General features: G+C 39.5%; 1 protein-coding gene across 1 annotated transcript; it reads right to left on the reverse strand.

Moving 5' to 3' along the window:
- Positions 1-2,398: 2,398 nt before the first annotated feature.
- Positions 2,399-10,278, reverse strand: LOC129362934 (D(1) dopamine receptor-like). Its single transcript, XM_055034758.1, has 2 exons — positions 9,815-10,278; positions 2,399-6,417 (listed from the first exon to the last, which is right to left on the reverse strand). The coding sequence occupies exon 2, from the start codon at positions 6,306-6,308 to the stop codon at positions 5,190-5,192; it is 1,119 nt and encodes a 372-aa protein (XP_054890733.1). The 5' UTR covers positions 6,309-6,417; positions 9,815-10,278; the 3' UTR covers positions 2,399-5,189.
- Positions 10,279-25,051: the final 14,773 nt, after the last annotated feature.

Raw genomic sequence — 25,051 nt, forward strand, 5'->3', positions numbered from 1 at the left:
GTTTCAATCAAGCCTCTATGACTCTTCCTTCCCTTTTCTCCTCGTTCTTTTGCTTCTTCCCCAGTGGTGAGGTCAAGGGAGACGGGGGTGGGTTGCACGGTCTGTCCTCTCCACTGGAGCCACTTGGAGTGATGAATAGCAACACAACGCTGCACGAAGCCCCCCCTCCTCTCCCCCTCCCCCCGCCCCCCGGCTTAAAGCTGTAAACGGAGTGAGGAAGGAGAAAGAGTGCGAAAAGGCAGGGGTAAGAATGAACAATGAAGAGCAGGAGTAAATGAGGAAGAGCAGTGAAGGGGGCTTGCCGCAAAATGATGGACACAAAAGGTCAAAATATTTGCAGAGCAATTGCCGGCCATGGCTTGTGTGGCTATTTTTTACAAGGATACAATACTGTAGCCCCCGTCGCTGAGATCAGATATGAGTTCACATGTTTGTTTAATTTATACGCCCCCCTCAAAGAAGGAATTTGTGTTTGCTGCCATAGTTTTTTTTTTTTTTGTTGAGGAACATCTGTTCATTTCTGCATTTGAAGCAAGCAGGGGGGGAAAAATACAACAATATACACAAATCTATTGGACCTAAACTGATGCGGTCTGAGTGGAGTAACCAACACCTTCACTTCCAATTATGAGCATATTGATGTGGGTTGTGCATTAAAAATGCATCAGACTCAGGTGTAATTATGATAGCGCAGCCTGTCGTCGGCTATACATATTCATAGGCGAGCAATGCAGATAGCTACAGACAGTTTTAATTGCATTTTAATTCCCCAAGATTCTGGACTGAAGAGCAAGACGGTGAGAAGTTAATTTCACCTGGAACAAAATGTGAGGCTGTGGTAAACAAGGAAAAATGCAGCAATTCAATAATTAGAAAAGTGGCAGCAGTGTGACACGTCCAGTATGATTTGATACTTACAAAGCTTCATCGCTGGCTCTTTTTTAAAAAAAAAAAAAAATGTTATTCTGCCATTGCCTGATTCTTACATAAGACCTTGCTTGTCTCCGTTACGCTTTTACTTCTCCCTCCGTGTCTGAGTAAATCATTTCCTCGGGGCATGTCATTAACATCATCTAAGGATGCCACATCTAATATCAGTTCTTCTGACATGCCAATCCAAACACACGACTTGAACGACGTTACAATGTAGAAAAACAAAAACAAAAAAAATGAGGGGAGAGGGAATACTTCGTGTTGTTCCAACATGTGAAAGACATTGTAAGGATGACAGAGCAGGTGAATGAAGCTCTGTGACTCCAAGACACACGCACACACACACACACACGCACACACACACACACACACGCACACACACCCCCCCCCACACACACACACGCAGACACCCACACACACAGGCTGATATTCACCCACACATGCGCACATGCTCTGTCTTATCGTCATCATGGCCATCACTCTGAGTGATGTCAGTCAAATTAATTGCTGTTCCCTTCCTGTGGCATGCTTGAGGAGATTTCAGAGGCAAGGACAGTCCGAGTCCTGCTGACTTTAAAGCACAACTGTGCTGGTGCATTAGCGTGTGAGAGGAAGCGCTGTTGACATGCTTCTGATATCCTAAAGACGAGGATTTGCTTCGCTCGATAAAAACAACCTACACCTTTTTTGAACCGAGATTACGTTGGGGTTATTTTTTTTAATGCAGTGATGATTATTTGACAAAACACCAGTTTTCACTTTTGTAATTAATCAGATTTAGACTCTCGTGGGTGTAAAAGTCTCATTCAGCTCATTGGTAATTTTCAGCTTCATAGCGTTAAACTGGCTGGATATAATTTGATTTTAGACAGTAATAAAAAAGGTTTGTGCATTTTTTTTTTTGTTTTGTTTTTTTAATGTATGTACAATTATGGTTGAAACTCTCATTTTCAAGATTTGTCCTTTTTAAAACACTAGAAAAATCTGAATGTTGCTTTTTTGTTTAGCTGCTTCACAAAATCCACAACCTTTTGTTTGTCAATTTTGAAATTCCTAGTAAGATCCACTAAAGTTTGTGGTCTCAATGTGACAAACGTGTGAAAAAGTTGAAAGAAATACAGATACTTTGCAAGCTACTGTAACCCCTTAAATTAATTATTAAGCTAATTTAGTGTAGCTCATGACAAAAAGAGCGCTACCATAATTCAAAACATGTCACTGCTCTCCTCTGCCTTCACACTTCAGGTGCACTGTTTAATTTCCTCTGACAAGGATGTGAATGAATAACAGCACATTCTTTATCCACAGTTTTATTATCACCTTCACTTCCCTTTTTCCAGCATAGTAGGTAAACAAGGAGAGGAGAGCGTCCACGGTCTAAAACCCAGGCTCATCCGTCATGTATATTTTTAAAGTGTGAGAGTGAAGTATTCGTGGAACAATAAAATCACACACAGCCACCAGATCCAGAGGTGGCACAGTGGTTACACCGCTTTATTATTGCCAGCTGCTCACAGGACCAGATGGAGCACTTCACTTTGCTAATGATGGCAATACATCGCCAGATTCAACAGACACAAGAACACCGGAATAATGAGATGGTGGAAATGAAACACAGCTGATCCCATTAGGTTTTATTCCTCGCACGCTGGTGTGAAGTTAGCCCCAGGGCTTTTGATGTAAAGGGTCCAAAGCTGAACAGCCAAAAACACGCAACACGGTGGACCTGATGGAAAATGACCTTCGCATCAACAAATTCGCTAAACATCTGGTTGGGCTCTAATGCAAAGAGACACTTGGGAGAAACGTGGATCGTCTTTATCTTTGTTACAGGACTAGAAGGAACTCCGTCCAAATCTAAACTGAAAACTAGGAAACAACCAACAATGCAGAACACATTAAAACAGGTTTCAATGTGCAACTCTGAATCCATTTAGTAACACTCGTTTTAAAAATGTACTGAATTTAGAATCAAATCTGGAACTGAAAGGGATGATTTTGGATGTCAGACAGAAACTGCAAAATTCATCCACTCTATAAAAATCGTTCTCCTAATTACATGCTTTTTATTCCCTTTTAGAAATAGAGACATGCTCATTTTTGCAAATTGTGAATGTATTATATCCAAGAGGGAGGACTGGTTAAACCAAATAAGCACAAGTTTGTTTGTTTGTTTGTTTTTTTTTTCTAATCTTTTCAAATTGGTCATCTTTTGTTATTGTTAGTTGTAAAAAAAGTTCACTGCTACTCAATCGGAAGTAATTAGAACGGAAAGCAATAAATTGTGGTTTTTCACCTTGCACAGTATTTAGATAGTTTTGAAGGCTTTACTTCTGCTGCTTCTGCACTTTCCTCAGCTTCAAACAGCTCATTGATGTAATCTGTGGCTTTTTCATTTCATCGCATAAGACAAACTTAAAAAAAAAATCTAATCTGACTTGCTTGCACAGTGAAACAAAAGTTCACAAAGTGTAACCATAGCAGGAAGTTCATTATATGAGCACTAATCCAGTTTATATCCTGCTATGCAGACAACGTTATTCGGTTTCTTTGCCTGAAACCCAACATCATGCAGGACAATACGTAGTTCCAACCATAAGATTATATACACTCATATATCATGAAGGTCATGGTAGTTTCTGTTGATAACAATATATTTAAGCAATTTTCCAGGTTGGAATAGATCATGCAAAAATCACCTGACTGATAAAAACTTGGTGCACAAATTTCAATTTATTACGGATTTTCTATAAACCAGAAAATTGCAGAAGCTTCTGTCGTAGATTTAGCAGCAAATTGCCCACTCGATTTGGTGGAGGTCATTTTAATTTGTTTATTTTCTTACTATTAGCTTTGGTCTTTGGAAGACCAGAAGATTGTTAGATCTGTTTCATCCATTCCAAAACCAGTTTGGATGTGTTCTTAGGTTTACTGGTCTGATGGAACATCCAATTTTGTCAACGTTTCAATCATATAGAGATCATCTGAGGTAATATTGAAAGGTTTCAATCAATTATTTCATCCAGCTTGTGTGTCTCATCACTTCTAGTAGCAGCAAAACAGCTTCACAGGATGAGGCTACCCATCTGAGATTTGTTCAAGCCGGCCAACATTTCTAATTCTAACACGTTTGCAGAAACAGCCAAATTATAAAACACAACAATTTTGTGGGACATTGCTCAGCTTCTCTGATCAATGACAAAGACCTGCCCACATAAAACACAGATAAATCTCAAATTTGGAAAAATTACATTTTCAGAAGTTTTAAAAATCTTTCTAATAGAGATAATAGACAAATTTGAGTTAGTCTTGACTCTACTTTCTGCAGTAATAGTTTCTACTTTGAAGAGTGTTATCAGTACAGAGACCTTCAAGTGCTGGTATGGAGTATCACCGATTGGAAAAAAGACTGGCTGATTAAGTTTAAAATTTGTCCAGCCGCTCCAAGGCAATTTTTGGTGCACTTTTACTTCAAGCTTTAACATGTTATACATTAATATGATATCAATTTCTAATAATCCAACAACTGGCTGAGGTAAAGGAACATCCTACTAGCCTACAGTACATCATCACACCTTCATGTTACTTTCAAAAGGAATTAGGACCAGGGTTTCCCTTTAAAGAGCCGTCACAGAAATCATAAATGCATCTCATCCACTCTGTTTTGCATTCTGTCTGTAATATTAAGTCACTTTTGGATGTATTGTGTTCCTGCACCTACACCTAAACGTGATTTGGTTGGATGCATGACCTCACTCTTTGAAGACAATTTTAATCTCGTGTAACAGTAGATCTGTGAGCTGTCATGTGATTTGGTAAAGTGCACAAAGCTGTGCAGCCATTGCGCTTTATTCAGCGGAGGATGCCTTGACGCCGAGATGTCAAGGAGGACAGCAGCGTCTGACACAGTGCATGCTGCCTGATTCCGTGGATTATCCGTCCTGGAGCCATGTCAGAACCGGTACACGCTCAGAACCTCTGGCACCACCAGTACCATCTTAATCTCAATCCCAAATCCACTCTGCTTCCAGACATGATTCTCACTTCGGAGGGTTGTGTAACTGCCACAGAAAACACAGCAGGGTCACACTCACCCGATGCAAACATGTGCACACAGTGTCGCAGTATCATTCAGTCACACTAAGCGTTAGCTCAGAAGCGCAGACAGCAGCGTCCTCTTCTCAGCCAGTCCGGATGCACATTAAGCTCCTGGACTCCTAGAATAAAGAGATGAGTCAGTGAGGGAGAGTCATGAGTCACTTCTTGTTTAGACTGGCCGTCTCTACGTTGTGGCCTCCTGGATACAGTCTGTGGCAGCCCAGCAGGATGGAGAAGGCCTTGCGGAAATCGGCATTGAAGGCATAGATGATGGGGTTGAGAGAGGAGTTAGCCCAGCCGAACCACACAAATACGTCAAAGGTGGTGGGACTTATGCAAGTGAAGGCCTCTCCTCCGCTTGACTGCTCGCAGAAGGGTACCATGCAGTTCAGGATGAAAAATGGCAGCCAGCAGCACACAAACACCCCCATTATCACCGACAGTGTCTTCAGCACTTTTGTCTCCCTCTTGAACGTCATTTTGAAAGAGCTCTCGGACTCTGCGATGCTGGAGCCTCGGCCCACACTGTTGTGTCTGTTCTTGGCACTCTCCGCAGCACGCTCAAGGGCAGAGATCCTTCTGATTTGTCTGTGAGCAATGCGGTAAATCTGTGTGTATGTGGCGACCATTATGGCAACGGGGATATAGAAGCTTATGAGTGAGGTGGAGATGGCGTAGGTCCTGTTCAGGCTGGAGTCACAATTTTCAGAAGTGCGGAGGGATGTAGTGTTTGATCCCAGTGACACTAATGCCTCAGTGAGCGGCTTGTAAGGTTTACTCTGGGCTTTGTGCCAGTTGAGCTGCACGGGGATAAAAGAAATGAGGACAGATAACGTCCAGGCCACGCTGATCATAACATAGGCCACTTTGGGTGTCATCTTCCTCTCATAGCGAAAGGGGCTGGAGATGGCCCAGTAGCGGTCCAGGCTTATCACACAAAGGTTCAAAATGGACGCGGTGGAGCACATGATGTCAAACGCCACCCAGGTGTCGCAGAAGGAGCCGAACGGCCAGAAGCCTGCGATCTCCGTCACCGCCTTCCACGGCATCACCAAGATGGCCACCAAGAGGTCACTCACGGCCAACGAGATCACAAAGAAGTTGGTGACTTTGGAGCGCAGGTGACGAAACTTGGTGACGGCAGCGCAAACCAGTGTGTTCCCCAGCAGCGTGGTGAGGATGAGCAGCGAGAGGAAGCAGCCGGTCAGCACGCGGCTCGACGGCGTCTCGTCTAAGAAGCCGTTGTCGATGACGGTCGTGAAGTTCACGAGATCCATCCCTGATCTCTGAAGATGTGTAGGCGGGGGGGACTGAGGTCTATGTCATACTGAAGAGTCCTGCTGCTTCTCCTCGGGGATAAATAGCACAAGATCTCTGTTGTCGAGCCTGCAAGCAAAAACGAAAACAAATCTCCATCATTGTCATTGCCGCAATATGAAAGATGAGACGTTTGAGGCAAATGCGATCTGGAACAGACTTTTGGCCCCTGATCCTGTAAATTAGAGTACACTTCATTTGAACTGCAGATGGTATTTTACATCCCACAGGCAACATTCTTCCATTTAGATATCCCAGACTGGATTCAGTGGCTGCTAGGAAATTGCAGTAAAAGAAAAAAAAGAAAATCTATTTTGCCCTCTGAATGTGTACGTTAGCACCTTGTGTGCATCAATGAGAGATTCCTGGTATGAAAAGAAATTGACAAATGTGTTTTAATAATGGATGGACCTCTGAAAGGACTGTCCAGAATACAATATTTGTTTGTTGTTGCTTCCAGTTGTCATTAGCACTCGCTTCGCATGTGAATCAGACATTCTGAGCGTCGGATGGTGTCTCACTGCAATATATGCCCACAACTAACAAATGATGGTCTAATTGCAGAGTGATGGAAGCAATAACAGCCTAATCTCATTTCCGAATATCATGCAGCTCAACTCTGCATTCATTTGCTTAAGTCAGATGTTAGTGGAGAATAAGCAGCCTTTAATTAAACTAAGCCTGAACATAGAGTAGCAGAAAAAAACAACCCTATTTGATAGTTGTCTAAAAGACAAATATTTACAGAAATATGTATGTTTTTATGTTCCGATTGGCACATCCGATTTCACAATGACTATCTGCAGCCTGCAAAAATATTTACCATTTTATTTTGAATACATATTTTTAGAATCCATTTGAACCAATGATCCTGACAACATGCACATACTTTATTATGTCCATATGGGTAGGAAGTGAGCTGGAAAATAATGCCCACTCAGGATTATCCCTATGCTAAATATATACTTCATTGTCCAAAATATTGGGCCGGCCTTCCAATTCATTGCTTTCAGTGTCCCAGCCCCTTCCACGGTCACATGTGTACAAAATTAAGCGCCTAGTCATGCAGACTGTTTCTGCACACATTGTAAATAAATCGTCACTCTCAGGAGCTCAGTGAAATCCAGTGTGACACCTTGAGAGCATGACATGTGCAACAAATCCAGTTATGACGTTTCTTTTACTGCTTGCGCAATTTTAACAAAGTAATGACAGCAGCTGAGCCTCAAACTGGTAGGCCCCGTAAAAAAACCATCAACAGTTCACGGGATGCTTCAGTGTGTAGTGTGCCGTTCATTGACTAAATGCTGAATCGACAGCTGCAGGTATTCAAATATCACGAGATGTTCAATTCAGCTCAAGAAAAAAAAAAAGTAACTTCAAGGGACAGCAAACAAACAACAAGAAGAAAAAAAGAAACTCCTAATCTCCATCTCTACTGTTCTATTAACATTGTTGTTTTCTATCACTTAATTAAAAAAAAAAAAAACCTGAGTGCACCTATGTTATATTTCTTGTTAAACAAGCATTACCTAATTTATTTCTGACATGGGCCGTCTGAGCGCATGATAATTGTTGATTTAGCCGATCTTTACTGCTGTCCAAACAAATTTTTGTGATCGTAACATTGTGATAATCACGAATTTGCGATGCTTTCTGCAAACCTCCTCGATACATAAATTTCACTAGCAGTAACTCCTACATTTTGGAGATTTTTCATGCGCCCACCTTTGTGGGAACAGCTCGGGTATGGCCCCTATCTGTTTCAACATGAATGCACACCAATGCGCTAGGCAAGGCCCATAAAGACATGGATGAGCAAGTTCGACATGGAACAACCTGGCTGGCCTTCACATAGCGCCGACCTCAACCAGATCAAATATGTTTGGTGTAAATTAGAGAGTAAGTCGCTATTACAGAGAATGTAATCGTGACAACATTCCTGTTCAAATTCAGTGCCTGACCTGAAAAAGAAATTGCATTCTAACAAAAAGAAAAATTTACAAAAACATCTGGAAGAATGGTGCAGAATTTCTATAAACATACTTCTATATTAAAGCAATAGTTAGTAACTTTTACTGAAAAATCTAAAATTTTTATGCATGTTGGTTGAAACTGTCATGCTGTCATGACAGACAGAGGCTAAAACTCTGTGAAATGATCAGCACCCTCATCCTACTCCTTGTAGTCCTACTGCCATCTGCAGAAATACACCACTCATTCAGAAACAACCAATGAGACCCATAAAGAAGGTTTTGACATTGTCAATCATCTTTCTGTTCATGCTGCTCACTTGCTGCCCCGCTCCTTCCCCACGGGGAAGTCTGTCACGAATGCACTTGATTGTTAGCATAGCCACCGATGGCGGCGGATAAAAAGTTTCCCTGGAACAAAAAGTTGCTGCTCCGCCATTGACACATTGAGCAACGCATACATAAGGGTGACTGACCGTGCTAAGACACTCGTCCTGGCTCTGATTGGTTGTTTCTTAGCTGTATGTTTCTGCAAATGGCAGTAGAACCACAGAGATGAGGCAAAAGAGATTGATTTTTATTTATTTATTTTAAAAAATTTAATTAAAAAAATCATTTTAATAAAAGTTACATACTGAAGCTTTGTGGAAAGTTGGTCAACAATTACAAGAAAGGTTTAGTGCCAGTAAAGATTTACCAACTAATTACAGAAAAGGGTATACATCATTTTTTAACATGTAAATAAAAAGAGAAAATATTTTTATACAAAACTGGTCATTTTTTACACTTTATTAATTCTTTTTGTATTTACTGAGAAGACATTGTGCACTGGTTAATATTTTCATGGAGCAAAGGTAAATGCGCCAAATTACAGCCAAGGTTGTAAGCTAACACTTTTATTTGTTTAAGTGTTTGAGCAGAAACAAGTTTCTTGGCTGAATTAAGATATTTTTAAGTATGAATTTACTGGGGGTATGAATCATTTTTGGCTTAACTGTATATAAGGAGAACATTGTGGGTCAAGGCCGTCTTATGACCCGTTCAGCCCATGCAGAAATCCTCATGGGGCTCAAATACAGGTGTTGGCTGGGATCCTGACCCTCAACAACAGTCATGGTTGTTTATCTTTACGGAAATAAAGATAAACAACATTTATGAAAATTAATCTGGGAAACAAAAATCCACTTTAAAAGCTGAATTTACAAACTGTTTTGCAGATAAACAATTTAAATAAACGAACCAACAAAAACATAAAATGTGCATTAGTGTTGGATTATGTTTTTTTAAATAAAAGTATTTTTTTTATTATATATGTATATTTTTCTGTATTTCTTCAATCTCAGATTCAAAACAGATTGTTCCTGCTTTTATGCCTCCAATAAAGAGTGATATCATCCTCTCGCTGCTTTCCATTCTAATACACTGACTGCTCTCTTCACACAGATGCTCAATGCTTTTTACGTGACCCATAAAAAATAAAACAAATGTCTCACCGCTTCCGCGCAAACTTCCCCGCGCGGGGTCCATCCAGAGCGCGTCCGCTCTCCATAGCTCACCACCACAAACCAAACAACGTCCCGAATCATGTCCTCCGTGTGCACATCACTCTGCGTGCTGATTCAAAGCGAAACGCAACCGCACACACGCACGAAACACCTGCACTGGAGGCAAACACCACAGGAACGAAATGACCCTCTCGCCGCGTCCTGCTGCAGCCAGAGTGCGTGCGGCGTCCACGCAGAAATCCTCACGCCAGACGCCTCAAGTTTCACATGACGCTCCCATTCAGTAAAAAGCGCCGCCTGCTCACTGTGGGAAGGGGAAAGCAAATGACTGTGGCATTTGCCCGAGCAGTCTCTCTGCGACGGGGAGTTATCTCGTGGGTCCTGCGTGCCAGTGGGTCCATAGCAGTTGTGATGGCTGTGTTTTTCTTGTGAACTGACCCGGTTCGGGCTGCGCTTTGGTGGAGCTTAATGAAACAAAGACAGGTGATAAAACCAGGACAAGGGTCAAAGCTTCGGGTTCAAAAGTCGGCTCAATGACTCCACCTAGCGGAGGAAGCGACTCATTGCACAGCAGCGCCCCTTTCAGTCACAATTTAAGTCAGACGGGTTTACTGCCAGACTTGACGTGTGCAGAGGTCATCTGAGTGATAAATCATGTAGAGCCTGTAAAAAAATAAAAATAAAATAAAAAATAAAACCTTTAGACTGTATCACTCCAAACGTAAAACGTGCTCATGATCCGCCTGGTGTCTCTCGCGCTGCATTGTGGTCCCTGATGTGGCGCATGAAAGATGCAGAGGGATGCAAAAACCCCGTCATGACATGTCAGCCGTCACCTTGCACTGATGTGAATATTTCTGACAGGAGGAAGTGGAACAGCATTAACCCATTTCCTCCACAAATATGCCCTCTGCTAGAAGGGCAACGACACATGTGCAACGCAGCTAACCTGTTTTTTTTTTTTAACCAATCATTAATAATCTTAACTGAAATGACTTATGACTGTTTCGAGTCATGAATATTTATCAAGGCGCATTGGTGGTTTTGAATGGTGCGGTCCTTTAAAAAAAAAAAAAAAGAAGGAAAAAAAAAACCCACTCCTTCCTGCATCTCTTTGCAGGAGTTTTTGTCCCTTTGGTCCATCACGGTAATTCACTGGGACTGTTTTCTGAGTGCTGCCTGGCTGCAGGGACATGAAGTAACACAGCAGACCGGGCGGGGCTGAGAGTGGGAAAGGTCTCAGAGTTGAAATGCGACCGCCGTCCTGTATTTTATAGAGCTGCTGCTGCTGCTGCTGCTGTTCTGTGTTCAAAGGTGCAGCTGCCTCTGTGTTGCTGATTCCAACTTTCACACAGAGATGCTCCAGTTGGTGTTTCATTTTTTTCTCTCTCTCTCTCACTAGATAGGCTACAGAACGCCTGGCAAAAATCACCCTATGAACTTTCCCACAAACTTTAGTGTAATTAGTGTGTATAGCTATTAGCACTGCCTTCACAGATCAGCTAATTACTAAGTGGTTAGTTTAAGAAACAACATCAGCAAACAAACAGCGTCTTAAACACCAGAGCAGCTTGGTTTCAATGTATTATTTAAACTTGCTAAATATTTCCTTGTGTACTGGGACACTGCATATTCATGGATGCTCACATGAATATTATACCAGTGTCTATTTTCCTCCTATAGTATCTTGGAAGAGTGATATCAAAGCAAACCAAAAGATGTGGATATTACCTTAAAGCCCAATCTCTCATCTCAACATTCACTTATACATGTGCTAATAAACACACACTTTTGAACGCCAGAACATTTGTAATAAAGCTATCATAAACACAAATAAATCCAATAAATCTATTACAGATATAAGTAGCAAAAAAATGAAAGTATTTTTCATGAAATCACAGAGTCAAATGCTGCTTAAAAGCAACCAAACTCGAGGTTTCTCTCACTGAGTTAAATGTTTACAGATTCTAGTATTCCTGAGCAATGGGACATTCTGACTGAATGTAGAAAAGAATAATTGTAAAGCTGAAAACCTCACCAACGCCTACCTGCCCCGCAAGAAGATAAGCAGCTAGGCTGCAAAAGGATCACGGTGCAGAGTCGGAACGGGAAACGAGTTTTCTAAGCTTTTGATGGAGACTGTTTTCACGCTTCAGGGATTCATTGAGTTCTAAGCAAATTTATGTCCTAACATGTTCCTACCTGAAGTTCACAGCCATGATCTAGTGGTGAGTGGAGAAAATGCAGCATGAAGCTCTGAAGCACAGAACCATATCCGACTCTGTGGATGAAGGCAGAGCCTCTCAATGTTTTTTTTTTTTTTATCGCTCAAGCAGTGAAAGAAATGAAGCCCGACCAGAAACCTCACAGCAGCTTTTAGATTCCTGATCACTTTAAAGCTGCAGTCTGTCACTTATATAAATAGAAAGTATTTGTCCGTTGATATGGACAGCTGTTCGCCTGTCCAGATGAACGGAAATGAAATGAAAGGCCAGCTATTGATGCATCTCCATAAATCTGGGCTTTATGGGAACTTGGCAAGAAGAAAGACCATCATCATAATTCCCAGTTAAAACTTTTCAACTGAGAAGAATGTGCTCTAGTCAGATGAGACTGAAAATGAACTTTCTCATCTGCACCATTTTCCAAATTATTATTCAAATTGGATCTAAGGGTCATAAAGATTAAAATTTTGGTCGTGCTATTAAACTTATTTGGTATTGTGTGTCAGGACTCTTTGAATCGTTAATTTCAGAGAGCTGGTTGATTAGTTTGATTCCCTTTAATTGATCTGTCCAGACAAAAAAGGGGATAAACTCATGTGGTCACCATCCTCTGACCTCAACAACATTGAGAACCTTTGGATTATCAGAAGATCTGAGGATGCAGTTCATATCAAAACAGCAACTCTGGGAAGCTATTCTGACATCCTGTAAAGAAATTCAAGCAGAAACTTTCCACAAACTCACAAGTTCAATGGATGCAAGAATTGTGCAGGTGATACTAAAGATGGGGTTCCTATGTTAACACGTAACTCAGTATGTTAAGATGTTTTTGATTGAAATAAATTTTGATTTTAGTACATTTGACCACTTAATGCTGCACAGTCAAAGAATGACCGTTTGCAGTTCTTTATAATCCATAAAATGTTTAGAAAATCTGCTGGGCATAATAATTTGGAACAGTGCATTCTGGGGGTTCTCATTGGGAGCTTTGTTCAGTAAAATTTAATTTATACTGTAACAGTTCATGACTTGTAAATTCTGGTGACCAACATTTGCATTGACCATTTAAGAAAATCTGAGAAAAGATCACTTGCATAATAATTTGGAGCTAGGTGTACAGTCTAAATGCTTAACAATCCCCAGTCTGAAACATGGCGGTGGCAGTATTGTGTGTGGAGATGCTGCTTTCCCACAAGGTCAGAGGTAAAAGGAAAATCAATCCTGACAAAGAATCAGAGACTGCAAAACATTTCAGACTGAGGCAGAGATAGACAGCAATAGATTGACAGCTGATTTAGATGGAAACGTGTTCATGTTCTCCAAAGTATTGCCTCTGAAGGACTAGGAAGAAAAAGATTTGCATTTGTTAAAACGTGTTAAGAACTATTTTCCGCCTACTTAATAACTATTTTCCATTTTGCTCTGGTTTGTCCTACATAACCTACTTCAAATAACGAAACACATTGAAGTTTCCGGCTGTAATGTGACAAAATCTGAAAAAGGTTAGAGAAGGGAATGGATCAGGGAAGCGTCAAATGTTTCTCTCATTACTTTAGTAGTAATAACTCACATGTCTCTGTTATGGATAGTTGCAGGCTTGGGTACTCTTTGTGTTAGCATATAAAAAAGTCACCTTGTTTTCTTTTGATGACAAACGCAGATAACTGTTGCTCTCTGCTACTTTCAGTTCTTCTTCTGCACTCAGGTTGAATAAAAGGTGTGGACCTATGAGCTTCTTATCAAACGTTACCATCACCTACAAAGGCACATCTAACCTCTGTTGCAGAATAAGTATGACCTGCAGCATTTTGTACAGACGTCTCACAAACATTTCATATCTGCGCTCTGGGTGCAATGCCTTGGAGATGAACAGGTAAGAGAATGTTCCGATCTATCTGCGAGTCTTCTCGAGGGCTTACATTGAGAAAATGTGTGCATGCTTTTTATTCTGAACAGTTGAATTTCCAAAGACTAAATCTAGTTTTTTCAGTGGAATACGCATTTTTATAGGAGCACAAAACTGCTTTAGCTCCAGCAAGTCTCACAGCACAAATTGCTGCGTTACGTCAAGAAAAGGCTTGTCATTTATTTTCTTGCAACATTTGTTCACACTGTGATTTGAGTGTCCCATTTATGTGGTCTCCAGGCAGGTCATTCATGCTGATCCTATCATTTTGATCCGTTTATTCTTTCTCGCCGGGCCATAAAACAAGTTTATAGACTGTTAGTTGCTTCTTCAATATTCTTTTTATGTACAACAATTTTGTGCCGACATTCCACCATGAGTTTGAAAACGGTACTAAAAGGATGATCCTACCCCAGTACTTTGTCTATCAGACTGTTATAAAAAATAAGTTATGTCCGGGGCTTCAATAGGTTAATTTTGATGAAATAATTACATGGATACAAATACAAAGGTTCCTGCCTGAACCTTTGCATTTCTGCTATTCTGGTACGCCCGTTGATTGGATGCACAAAAGACATCTGCAAACAGCAGCGATGGATGACAAAGCTGCTTCTCTTGGGCCTTGGTGGGTTTATATTTGTTTCCAAAAATGACCTGATAGGGATGCTGGAAAATATTAGTATTGTGTGCACATTGCGCAAAAAAGCAGTTAGTCTATCACCAGAGCTACTTGAGCCTGAAGTGCCATCTCAATAACAAACATGTTGCAGCAAGGACACATGTCCCTAACGCTAATGCCAGCCTGAAACGCTGAAACACTTGAAATCTGATTGGGTGTAATGATTAGCCCTTTAGACCAATCTGATGGTTAGAAACAATAATTATCTTTGTTGTTGAGCTCACGTCTACTTAAGCCATAATTTAGCAGTAAAAAAGGGTTTTTGAATTGAAAACTTTGCTGATTTTTTGATGTACGATTTTTGATTAAAACAGGATTAATTGGGATTAATTACTTACAAACCCTCCAATTAACTCTGTTAAAAATTTTAATCAACACAAAGACACCGAACATGTTGATGTGTAAAGTTACTTTAACTTTTTTGAGTGTGTGTCATTAATTAAAAGACCCACCAGGTTGATGAATGAAGGTAAAATGTAGGAAGAGCTCACAATGATTAAAATCCGGCGACACGAATCGAACCAAAGAAGACATGTTTTATGAAAGTAGAAAATTTATTTTTAAAAGCAGCGTCACATCTCACTTGGACTGAAATATTCAGTTGAAATTACAAACGTTTGAATGAAACGACAGTCTGCCATTACGTGCAAACTCAAATAAATACGAATTTGAAATAAATACATCAGGAAAACTGACGTGAATAAATAAATATTTTTTAAAAAAGACAATAACAACTAATAAATAGTAAATATCTGAAACTCTTGAGCTGCCTTGCAGGAATCAGGGGTGTGTCTTCATCTCCTGCTGTTTAGCTTCCTCATGAACTTGATGTGATTTTTGAAAGGGTTAGTCTTGCCTGGTGCCTCCATGTCCATTTTGCATTTGCTGTCATTCTGTAGGAGATAAAGACAAGTTGAATTAATTTGGATATCAGCTTCGGGGACTGCATTTACCATGTAGTATTGTGTTTTTAACAGTTTCCTTTTCACATTTACCTGTGAATGTTGTGGTAGAGATTTCAACTTTAGCACAAGTGTTTCAACAGTAGCCTTGACTGCGCCCTCCAGTGTCATATTCTTAAGAAACTTTCTCAGCTCCTGGCTGAAGACACCCACACATGTGGACTACAGAGAAAGCAAAACATTGGCTTTATGAGACGACATGCATCAAAACTGCTGGTAGTACGGACAACAAAGTTTCATTCTGACTAGTAAAAGCAAAATAAAAATGCAGAAAAGATGTGAAACTTACAGGATCGTCGAGCATGTAAAATCCAGGAGTAGGAATGGACTTTAGTTGTGACTGGAGAAAAAAAAAAAACACAAGTGATTAATTAGCTCAAATGTTTTAAACAGAGTCATACTAGTGAAGTTGTAAATGAAACATCACGTAACATCTTTTATACTTACCACATTGTGGCTGAACTCCTTGTTGAGAACCCTTAGGGCATCTAAAATCTCACTGTTCAGGTTAGGGTTTGGAGTAAAGCTGGCCGGGGTCACCGTTGTAGGAACGCTGTGGCAGACCTGCAGCAGGACCACGGCAAATATGCATTTCATCATTCTGCAGCGATGGCCTTCTCTGTGTCTCAACAGTGTTTTTTGCTGTTGCACAAAGGATGAGCATTGAAATGATCTGAGTCTGCCCTCACGCTATATATAGAAGGAGCAAGAAGGAAGTCTTTTCTGATGTCACTTTGTTTACGAATGGAAACAAAATCACACTCTTTTTTTTTAAATGGGTGAGAATGCAAGTCACATGTTATCAGAATGCCAACAATAAAAATAAAAAAAAACAGAAGAGAACAATTGGAAGAGAGCCAGAAACTACTGAAACTAGTTTACTTATGTTAAAACCAACAGGCATGCACAAATAATTTCACTGCAATTGTTGTATACAATCCTAATATAATATATTAATACATGAAGATTCGTCGATAGGTTTCATGGATGGGTGGCTATTTTAAGATAGGGTTGTGATTGGACAGGGATTTTATTCTTTGCTAATGACTTTATTAGAAATGTTTCCTCTAAGAGTTGTAAAAAACAAAAACAAAACAACCTCATCTGATAGTGTGTTCATTATAATTCATTCCTTCATGCTGAGTGACATCAGGGAAATTTTAATGTGGTTTGTTTCATATCAATAAGAGCGATTAAAATGACACTTTAATGTAACACTAATCACAGGCCACAGACTGGGTTGAGCTGCTGTGCGAGTGACTGTGAACACAGAAAGTTTGTCAGAAAAAGGAAATTACTTTGTAAGTGTGAATACAGTGTGAGACACAATTCTTCTGCATTTTGTTCTCGAGTATGAACGCTGCTCAGCTATGAGCCCACAGCAACCATAACCCCAAAGCTGATTTTGAAATGGTTTCCAGCATTGTGATGTACCTCAGTTCAACGCCACTGACGATTACTGAAAAGAAAAAGGGGGGTGGGGGGACTGCGTTGCTGAAGGGGATCAAAACTGCAGAGTGTGGGTGGAGAGAGTGTAGTCAGTGTCGGCGAGAGAAAAAAGTTTTGTAGAAAACCCCGTCAAAGGTTGTGAACAATTATTTGCATAATTATCTTAACCATCATTGATCGATTTCCAGATAATTTTCACACATCTGCAGAAAAATTTGTTGATGCTACACCAGCTTCAGCTGGTAAAGCATTGATTAGCATTGAATCAATATGGGAATATGTGGAGCACTGTTCAGCGTATAGCTCCAAAATGGAAAGAGATTATTACAACTACAAACCTACCAAGACATGGTCGTCCACTTACATGGGCCAAGCAGGAAGTGCTTATTTTTGTAAAGTATTAAATGAGACTAAAAGTAGATGTAACTGAAATTAATTACATTAAATCAATCGCTGTTGTATTTGACATTCAATTAGAATTATTGATGATTAAGTATTACTGTTGTGTCGGCTGCACAGTCAGATACTGTAATTTTTACAATAAAGAAATTATGGTAACTTTACAGTAACCTTTCTGTAATCTTTTACAGTTTTACTATAATTTTTATTGCTATCTTACTGTAATTTGATTAGTGTTACTTTAATTTCTTTAAAATAGCACAGTAATACTCACTACAAGTAAGAATGGGACAGCTTTTTATAGCTGTTTTATAATAACTTCAGGAAATTTTGTACTGACTACATCCACCACTTTTCAACATTTGGTTACTCTGTGGAGTAACAGAGACAGGACAAATCCCCCCCCCACACACACACACACACACACACACACACACACACACACACACACACACACACACACACACACACACACCACACACACACACACACACACACCCACACACACACACCAAGGGAGAATTTAGAGAGACCAACTAACTTGACAGTCATGTTTTTGGACTGTGGGAGGAAGCTGGAGTACCTGGAGAGAACCCACGCATGCACAGGGAGAACATGCAAACTCCGTGCAGAAAGAATAGTTTGCAGGGCTGGGAATCAAACCCAAGACCTTCTTGCTGCAAGGCAACAGCACCACCAACTGTGGAGCCTTTATATACATATTGAAGAAGTACTTCAACCATTTTATTCTGGTTTGTTGGTTATAAAAAGTCCAGGACGGTGCTTCACAGGAACTGGAGTTTGATATTCTTGAGCAAGATAATGACCCTATACTCATTGCCAATGTTAATGTTTTAAAGACCAAATTATGAATAAACATTAATACGCACAGTGGAAACGATCAAAGCACTACTGCAGAAGCTAACATTCGCAGTATTCTTTATTTCCTCTCGTGTTACAGCCAAAAGAGCTACAGCCGATTCCCCGCCACTGAAAATAAATGGCGCTCATAAACTGAATGGTCTTAAACGCCAGAAAAAAAGCGTGTCATCTTGCATTGTGCCCATGTATTTCAGCCTCCCAAGTTGCATTTTCTTCAAAATGTTTAGGGTGGAGTGAATCCATAACAAATGACAAATCCATTTTGATATTCTTTGTTCATAGTTTTGAACGTTAATCCGGATTACATTTCCAGACCCTGGATGTCAACTATCTGGACTGCAGTCAATTACAAAAAATGAAATATATCAATAACATATTTCCTTTCTATTACTTTATATCAGTGTTTGCTTGCCCAGGGTTGTACTGTTAAAGCAAATATTTTTCAAGAACTAGCTCAATAACATTTTTAAAAGGCAAAAAGTTTTGCGTTAAACAAATAGAAAGAAGTGGATCCTTTTTACGCAGTTACCATTTGAACATGACATGTATATGTGACAAACGATAGGAGCATCTGAGTCAAACCAAATGGCACAGAAGGGAACTTTGAAACCTGTCTACCTGATGTATCACTTCCGAACACATACTGCTTCGTGATGTGGGCGAATCCACATCACGGAGGCAATCCGCTGGCTTCTCCCAGGCAGAAAATAAATTCTCTTTAAGTTTGAAATCTTTCTTACGTCAGAAAAAGTGTGGTGGGAGGGGGCTTTAGATGGGGTTTTTATAAACAGCTGACAAAAGCAGATGTCATCTTGGTGGCAGAAAAAACCGACAATATCGAAACTTGCAGAGCGGACACATGCTGGTGATTTCCTTTCTGGGGTTTCAATGATTGATTCTATATTAGTTTTTGTCACAGCTCTTTTGCTGTTACATAACACAGGGGTCATCGGGTCAAAGATTAAGTTCTGCATCATGAACTTGTGAAACAAAAGACATGCTAGTGCGTGTAACTATAGCTGCGTTGACTCTTCTTTTGAGAGTAATTAGTAACAGATGATAAAGATGTGTTATATTAAGACGTAAAAAAAAATTAAGAATAAAAGATCGTGGGAGTTTCCGCCTGCTTCGAGAGAATGAGCTACACCACTGGTCAGTCAAAGAAAGGTCGAGGGGAAATCCCCTTCTTGGAAGCTTGTAGGCTTGTAGAAAGATAAAACACGCCTAGAGTTGTGACCGAGTTCTGGTCTCTCATGGCCCACTCAGTGAGTCTCTTGAAAAGTTACAGACTTTAGACATGTCTGATGATGTAGTAACAAATCGTTATGCTTAGTGAAATGTGCATCTCAAGCCATTTTTGTTTGAGGAGACCAAACCCTGCCACTTGCATGATTTGATTCCTGAAGGTGAAATCACTGACTGTAGCCAAAGTGTAGCCAGACTACTTGAATGAACTGCTTATGCTCTATTTGAGACAAATTGTTCACCAGTCAATTTCCAAAAAAACAGCAATCAACCAAATCTACTTCTCTTAAATCTTCCCTGTCTCATCTCTGAAGATCTGAACATGACTCATGTTCTCTCTGATATGGGGATGCTTCTTACACTGTATCGCACTCGGCGACGTGCTATGTTTGTCTTGACACAATCAGTGGGTTGTGAATGAGATGACTGTGCACTGTAACAAACCAGGAAGCTGTTCTTTGCACCGTGGGGAAATCTTCAAACAATGACAAGAAAATAAAAAAAAACTGGTGCTTAATATTCAAAATCCAAACATCAAACTTGAGCGTTTTCTCAGTTGCTCAGTAAAGTACAGTTTCACCAGAAAGCAGCTGTTGCCTTCACTTTTGTCATTTTACACACTTCTTCCTTCAATAGATGTGAATGTGTTTTGCATTTCAATTGATCTACACCAAACAGGCCGTGAAGACAAAGAGAAACACGTTTTGTTAACGTATGAAAACAGCTGTGACCAGCTTCTATATTCACATACTTCACAATCACTCTCATAACTCGAGTGCATCTGATTCCCACTCATTCTCCTTGGCAGGTTTCTGCAACCAAAGTTGTCCTTTTGATGTAAATTCAGTTAACTGGACACAATTTGAGCTAAAGGACACTTGTCTATGCAAGATCTCACTGTTGACACCAGATTGTGTTAAGGGACCATCAAACTGGGAAAGTATGAAAAGATATTTGGTTAATAAAGTTGGGGAAAGCTCCGACCTTCTGTTGATATGACAAACTGATGAAGCTAAGAGCTCCATTGTTTCCATGTGAAGAAATTTACCTTTGAGATTCTCAGACCAGGAAATGACGACAGCAAGACACACGTGTCTGATCTGAACTACACGTCTACAGAACATGAGATTTGGAGATGGCAGCGTCACATCGTGGGGGAGATTTCTACCAGATACATGGTTATCTGCTCTATGTTGTGCTGTGATAATATTACAGAATGTCTAGAATGTGTCCCACCTCCAGTCCAGTTACCATTGAAAGGTAAATAATTTTGAGTAGGCATGTAACAAACCTACACAGATAATTTGAGCACATTTTTGCCATGTCAATATAGGTTCCCTTGTGTAGATTTTTTTTTTTTAAATCCCTATGTTAGAACCGGTCCGTAATGTAACAAAAGAAGAAAAAGTGAAAGAGTGTGGATTTTTTCTGCACTCCCTATTTTTGCAATAAGAGAGCAAGAGCTTAGTTAATTCAGCAAAGATCTTAAAAAATAAGTTATGAGATCAACAATAAGAGGACTTTGTTCAGTCTTCTTTCATGAAGCTGGAATTTCTGACCCTGGTAGTCGTCTACTTTGGGCAATTTGCGAACTTGTGAAGGAAAATATGATCTTTTTTTGCAATTAAATGTGGATAATTAGTTCATGGAAAAGGCCTGATGGGTCTTTTTCAGTGGGACTTCTGTGTTGAACCGCTAACGGAGGTAAAGTGAGGCAAGTTGAGAGTGCTGACTGCAAGAAAGGGAAAACTTTGGTCAACTCATGAGAGATGGTGTGATGATAAGGCCCTGAATCTGCCTTTCAGAGCCTATCTTCCTCTCATCATCATCGTGATGTAGGTTCAGCAACTTAACGGCAAACATGATTTCTTCTCATGAATTTTCTGTAACAGCTCATGGAGATGATCTGTCACAGAGCACTGGCAGGAAAACTGCTGTCACAGGCTTTTTCTGCCACGCAAATAAGAGAGAGGCGATTGGTCGCCCACTTAAATTTGTCATAGGTTTACTTTTTACCGTTGCCTTTAATTTAATAATAGATTTAGTACGGTGAATGAACAAAAGTTGAACTTAAGTTGACATTTATTCCTTGGTGTTTATTTTTAATAATCATTGACCATCTTTTGACTGGTTTCAGCAGCAAAATCACAACAAGATAGGGTTTCATTTATTAAGGAGCACAGATTTATTGAACTGTAACAAGAGACATATCTATTTTATTTTGGGAATATATGCAGCACACATGTAAAAAAATACAAGTTGTAATGTTTTTGTTTTTTTAGTTAAATATAGTAAAACACAACAGTTTCTGTTTATTTATCATTTTTATTAGTTTTCTAATAGCTCTTTTACAGGCAGATAAACAAAAATGTGTGGCCTGCTTAAGGTTTGCATTGAATGAAATGTTGGATAGTTTGGTGCTCCATCTTCTTTTTCAGATCATTGCCTTCATTGTCAGACCCTTGAGTATTTTAAATAGCTATGGGTTAATTCTCCAGTGGCCAATTAATGTCCCTTTTATTTTAATGTCCTTCTATTTTGCACCTGTAAAATAAATTCTCACTCATGCATGTTAGGACATTCTTGGAGGTGATTGCTATGAAATAATTACTCAAGAGTACAGATGGTGAGATCAAACACATTTCTTAAAGCTCTTGCATAAGGATCTCAAATTTCACATCAGTGTGTCTGCTCTGACCAAAACGTTATCTGTCTCTCTTGTTTATATAAGGCTTATAAAAAGTATACGTCATGCAAAGAACAACCTATAGAGGAACAAATCATCCTAACAGTGATGGTTTTGGGAGGAAGTCAGAGTTCCAGGAGAGAACCCATTTCTGCATGGTGAGGCCATTCAGAGAGATCCCAGGCCAGGATTCAAACCCAGAACATTCTTGGTGCGACTTCATTTTGAATGGGTTTATTGCACCTCACAGGTCATTGCATGGCCCATAGTGAAACAAGTAGACAAGTCATCCACTTTGTGAACAACGCAGGTGTCAGACATACGGTAAGCCCATCATAAAATGTGTCCATTTATCAGACAGGATTGTGTGTAGGTGGCAGCATTTTCACCTTAGTTTGTCTCATCACACCAGTTTCTAATTAAGGTATCTTGGTTTTGGTATTGTTTTGAGTCATTTGCTCAAAATAACGGCAACATTTGTGCGTCTATTTATGCATTCCACACGTCTGTTATGAATGAGAATTCATTCTGAACGTCGTGCTTTTATGTCATGTTGAAACAAAGATAAGAGTGAAATGTAACGAATGCAAATTAGTTACATTTTAATTTCCTACTCATTTAAAAAGTGAATGAAGGTTAAGAAAGTATGTTTTAGTTCAGCCAAAAGGACATTTCAAACGTTCACTGTACTTTTTATTATGTAAGTAATAATCCAGGGACTTGTTCTGAACATGTTTTTAGATCTCTTTTCTTATGAAAGTGAAGATTTGGATGCATGCGTTCTCTCTGGCCCCATCAAGTGTTCATTTTGAACCCATGTCGTGGAACATCAAGCAAGCTCTGTTATTCTGCCTGCACAATGGCAACAAATGTTTTCCTCTTATGGAACAATTCCTGAAAAATGTTACTTTCAAAGTGAATTGCATGATATTGCATAAAAATCGTCTCCTTCTAATCTAACCTGTTTGTCTCAACTGGTTTAAATCCTTTAATTATTGTTTCATTTGAAGTTTCATTGTGCTCTGTTCTCTTTTGCGTTTTTAAGACTGATTAACAGAAACAGGCCTTTGTGTCATGTCTTCTCGACACGCAGGGGAACAGGAAGTCATGCGATCAAGAGAAGTAAAGACGTCACAGAGCTTAACGGTTTTAGAAAAGTAAAGCCCAATTCTAAAAGTAAAGCTGGCATATTTCTTTTTAGAGCAGAATTTGCTGAAACAATAGGCAGGACTTTTTTTTTTTCCAAATTTTTTGATAGCAGTTATTTTTTATGACATACATCATTTTTCTGATGGACGATTTATACTGGGAGCACCTGAGCGTATCTTGTTACCTGTGAAGAGAATGGTCACTGTGGGGTCAAAGACTCAGCTTGAAAACTGCTATATGTCATTGAATGTGAAATTATTGCTATAGTTATGAAAGATTAATGTACTTTGCACATTTTTTTTTACCAGTGCACTTTTTTTCCCCAACATGAGGTACATGTCTCTGTATGACATCACATTGACTGAAAAGCATATAGGGAAGAACAATCAAACGTGACCTATAATAGAAAATTAATGCAAAGAAAAAGACCTAAATATTACAAGCTCTCACGTTTGACTTTTGTTTCTTTTTACCAGTTTTACTGCTAATTGGAAATGTTTTTTTTATTTGGCACAACATGGCACACACAACAAAACTGATCTTTTACTTCAGCATGCTTCAGTACGTTTATCTTTTGTATGGAGACACAGCATAATGTGGATGAAAAAGGAAACACTGTGATATAGAGGGTCATACTATCCCATGGTAACCCTATTAATCACACTCGAGAGATCTGGAGTGGCTGCTGTGAGAGAACATATTTTAGACCAGAGGCAGTCCAGAAAATACCAGACGTAGAGATGACATCATGTTTGGTCAGAATGTCTTCATGCGTATTTAATCAACAACCACAGTGACCTGTGAGCCACTCCATTACCGCTTCTTCTGTGAAGAGCCGCTCTGCTTCCCTCCATTTTACAGCTCCTGTAAATTAATCTCAGCTTATTGTTGACCTGTATGACACCATATCAAAAATTCAACAGTGATTCAATGAAGTGTTTGAAAAACGACATGTCTTATTGTCTTAAACATTTATTCATATCAGTATAGATAGTTCATTTAGAAACTGCAATAGACAAAAAATGGATCTGATTACAGCACAACAAAGTATGACTGCTGGAATCATAAATGGTATGCTCTCACCAGATATGGCTTTCTGGCCTGTATTATCAGGTTACAATAGAAATGACAAAATAAAACAAAGATTAGAGGAATTAGGTAAGAAAACACATGTTCAGCAGGGCAACATGTAGAAATTTTCAGCTGTTGTTGCTCATCCCAGGTCTGGAGGACAAACCTTCCCAAAGGCTCTGAGATGGTGAAAAGTGGAATTACAATAGGCTAAAGTACACCAGGAAAATGCTTAATGTATTATTTATGTTAGTGTTTTACAGCAGATGAAATCAACTTTTGGCTAGCGATTGTAGGAAGACTGCCACTTCAGGACTGACACACCTGAATACATTTCATAGATACAGTAGTCTCTTAAGCAGAACATCCATTAGGTAGAAAGCTTCTGTCGGACTTCAGGGTTTCATATGGTTGCCGGTAAAATTAATAGATTCCAGTCGCTTCAAAAAAGAAGAGTAGTTTAGATAATCAATCTAATTATAGTATCAGACAAAGATAAATAGTATTTCAATGCTTATCTCATTAAGTAATGAAATAAATATATATATTTTAAAAAAATTTATATATATATA

This window comes from Poeciliopsis prolifica, unplaced genomic scaffold (genome assembly GCF_027474105.1).
Source record: "Poeciliopsis prolifica strain line A6 unplaced genomic scaffold, Auburn_PproV2 SCAFFOLD009, whole genome shotgun sequence".
NCBI lineage: Eukaryota > Metazoa > Chordata > Actinopteri > Cyprinodontiformes > Poeciliidae > Poeciliopsis > Poeciliopsis prolifica.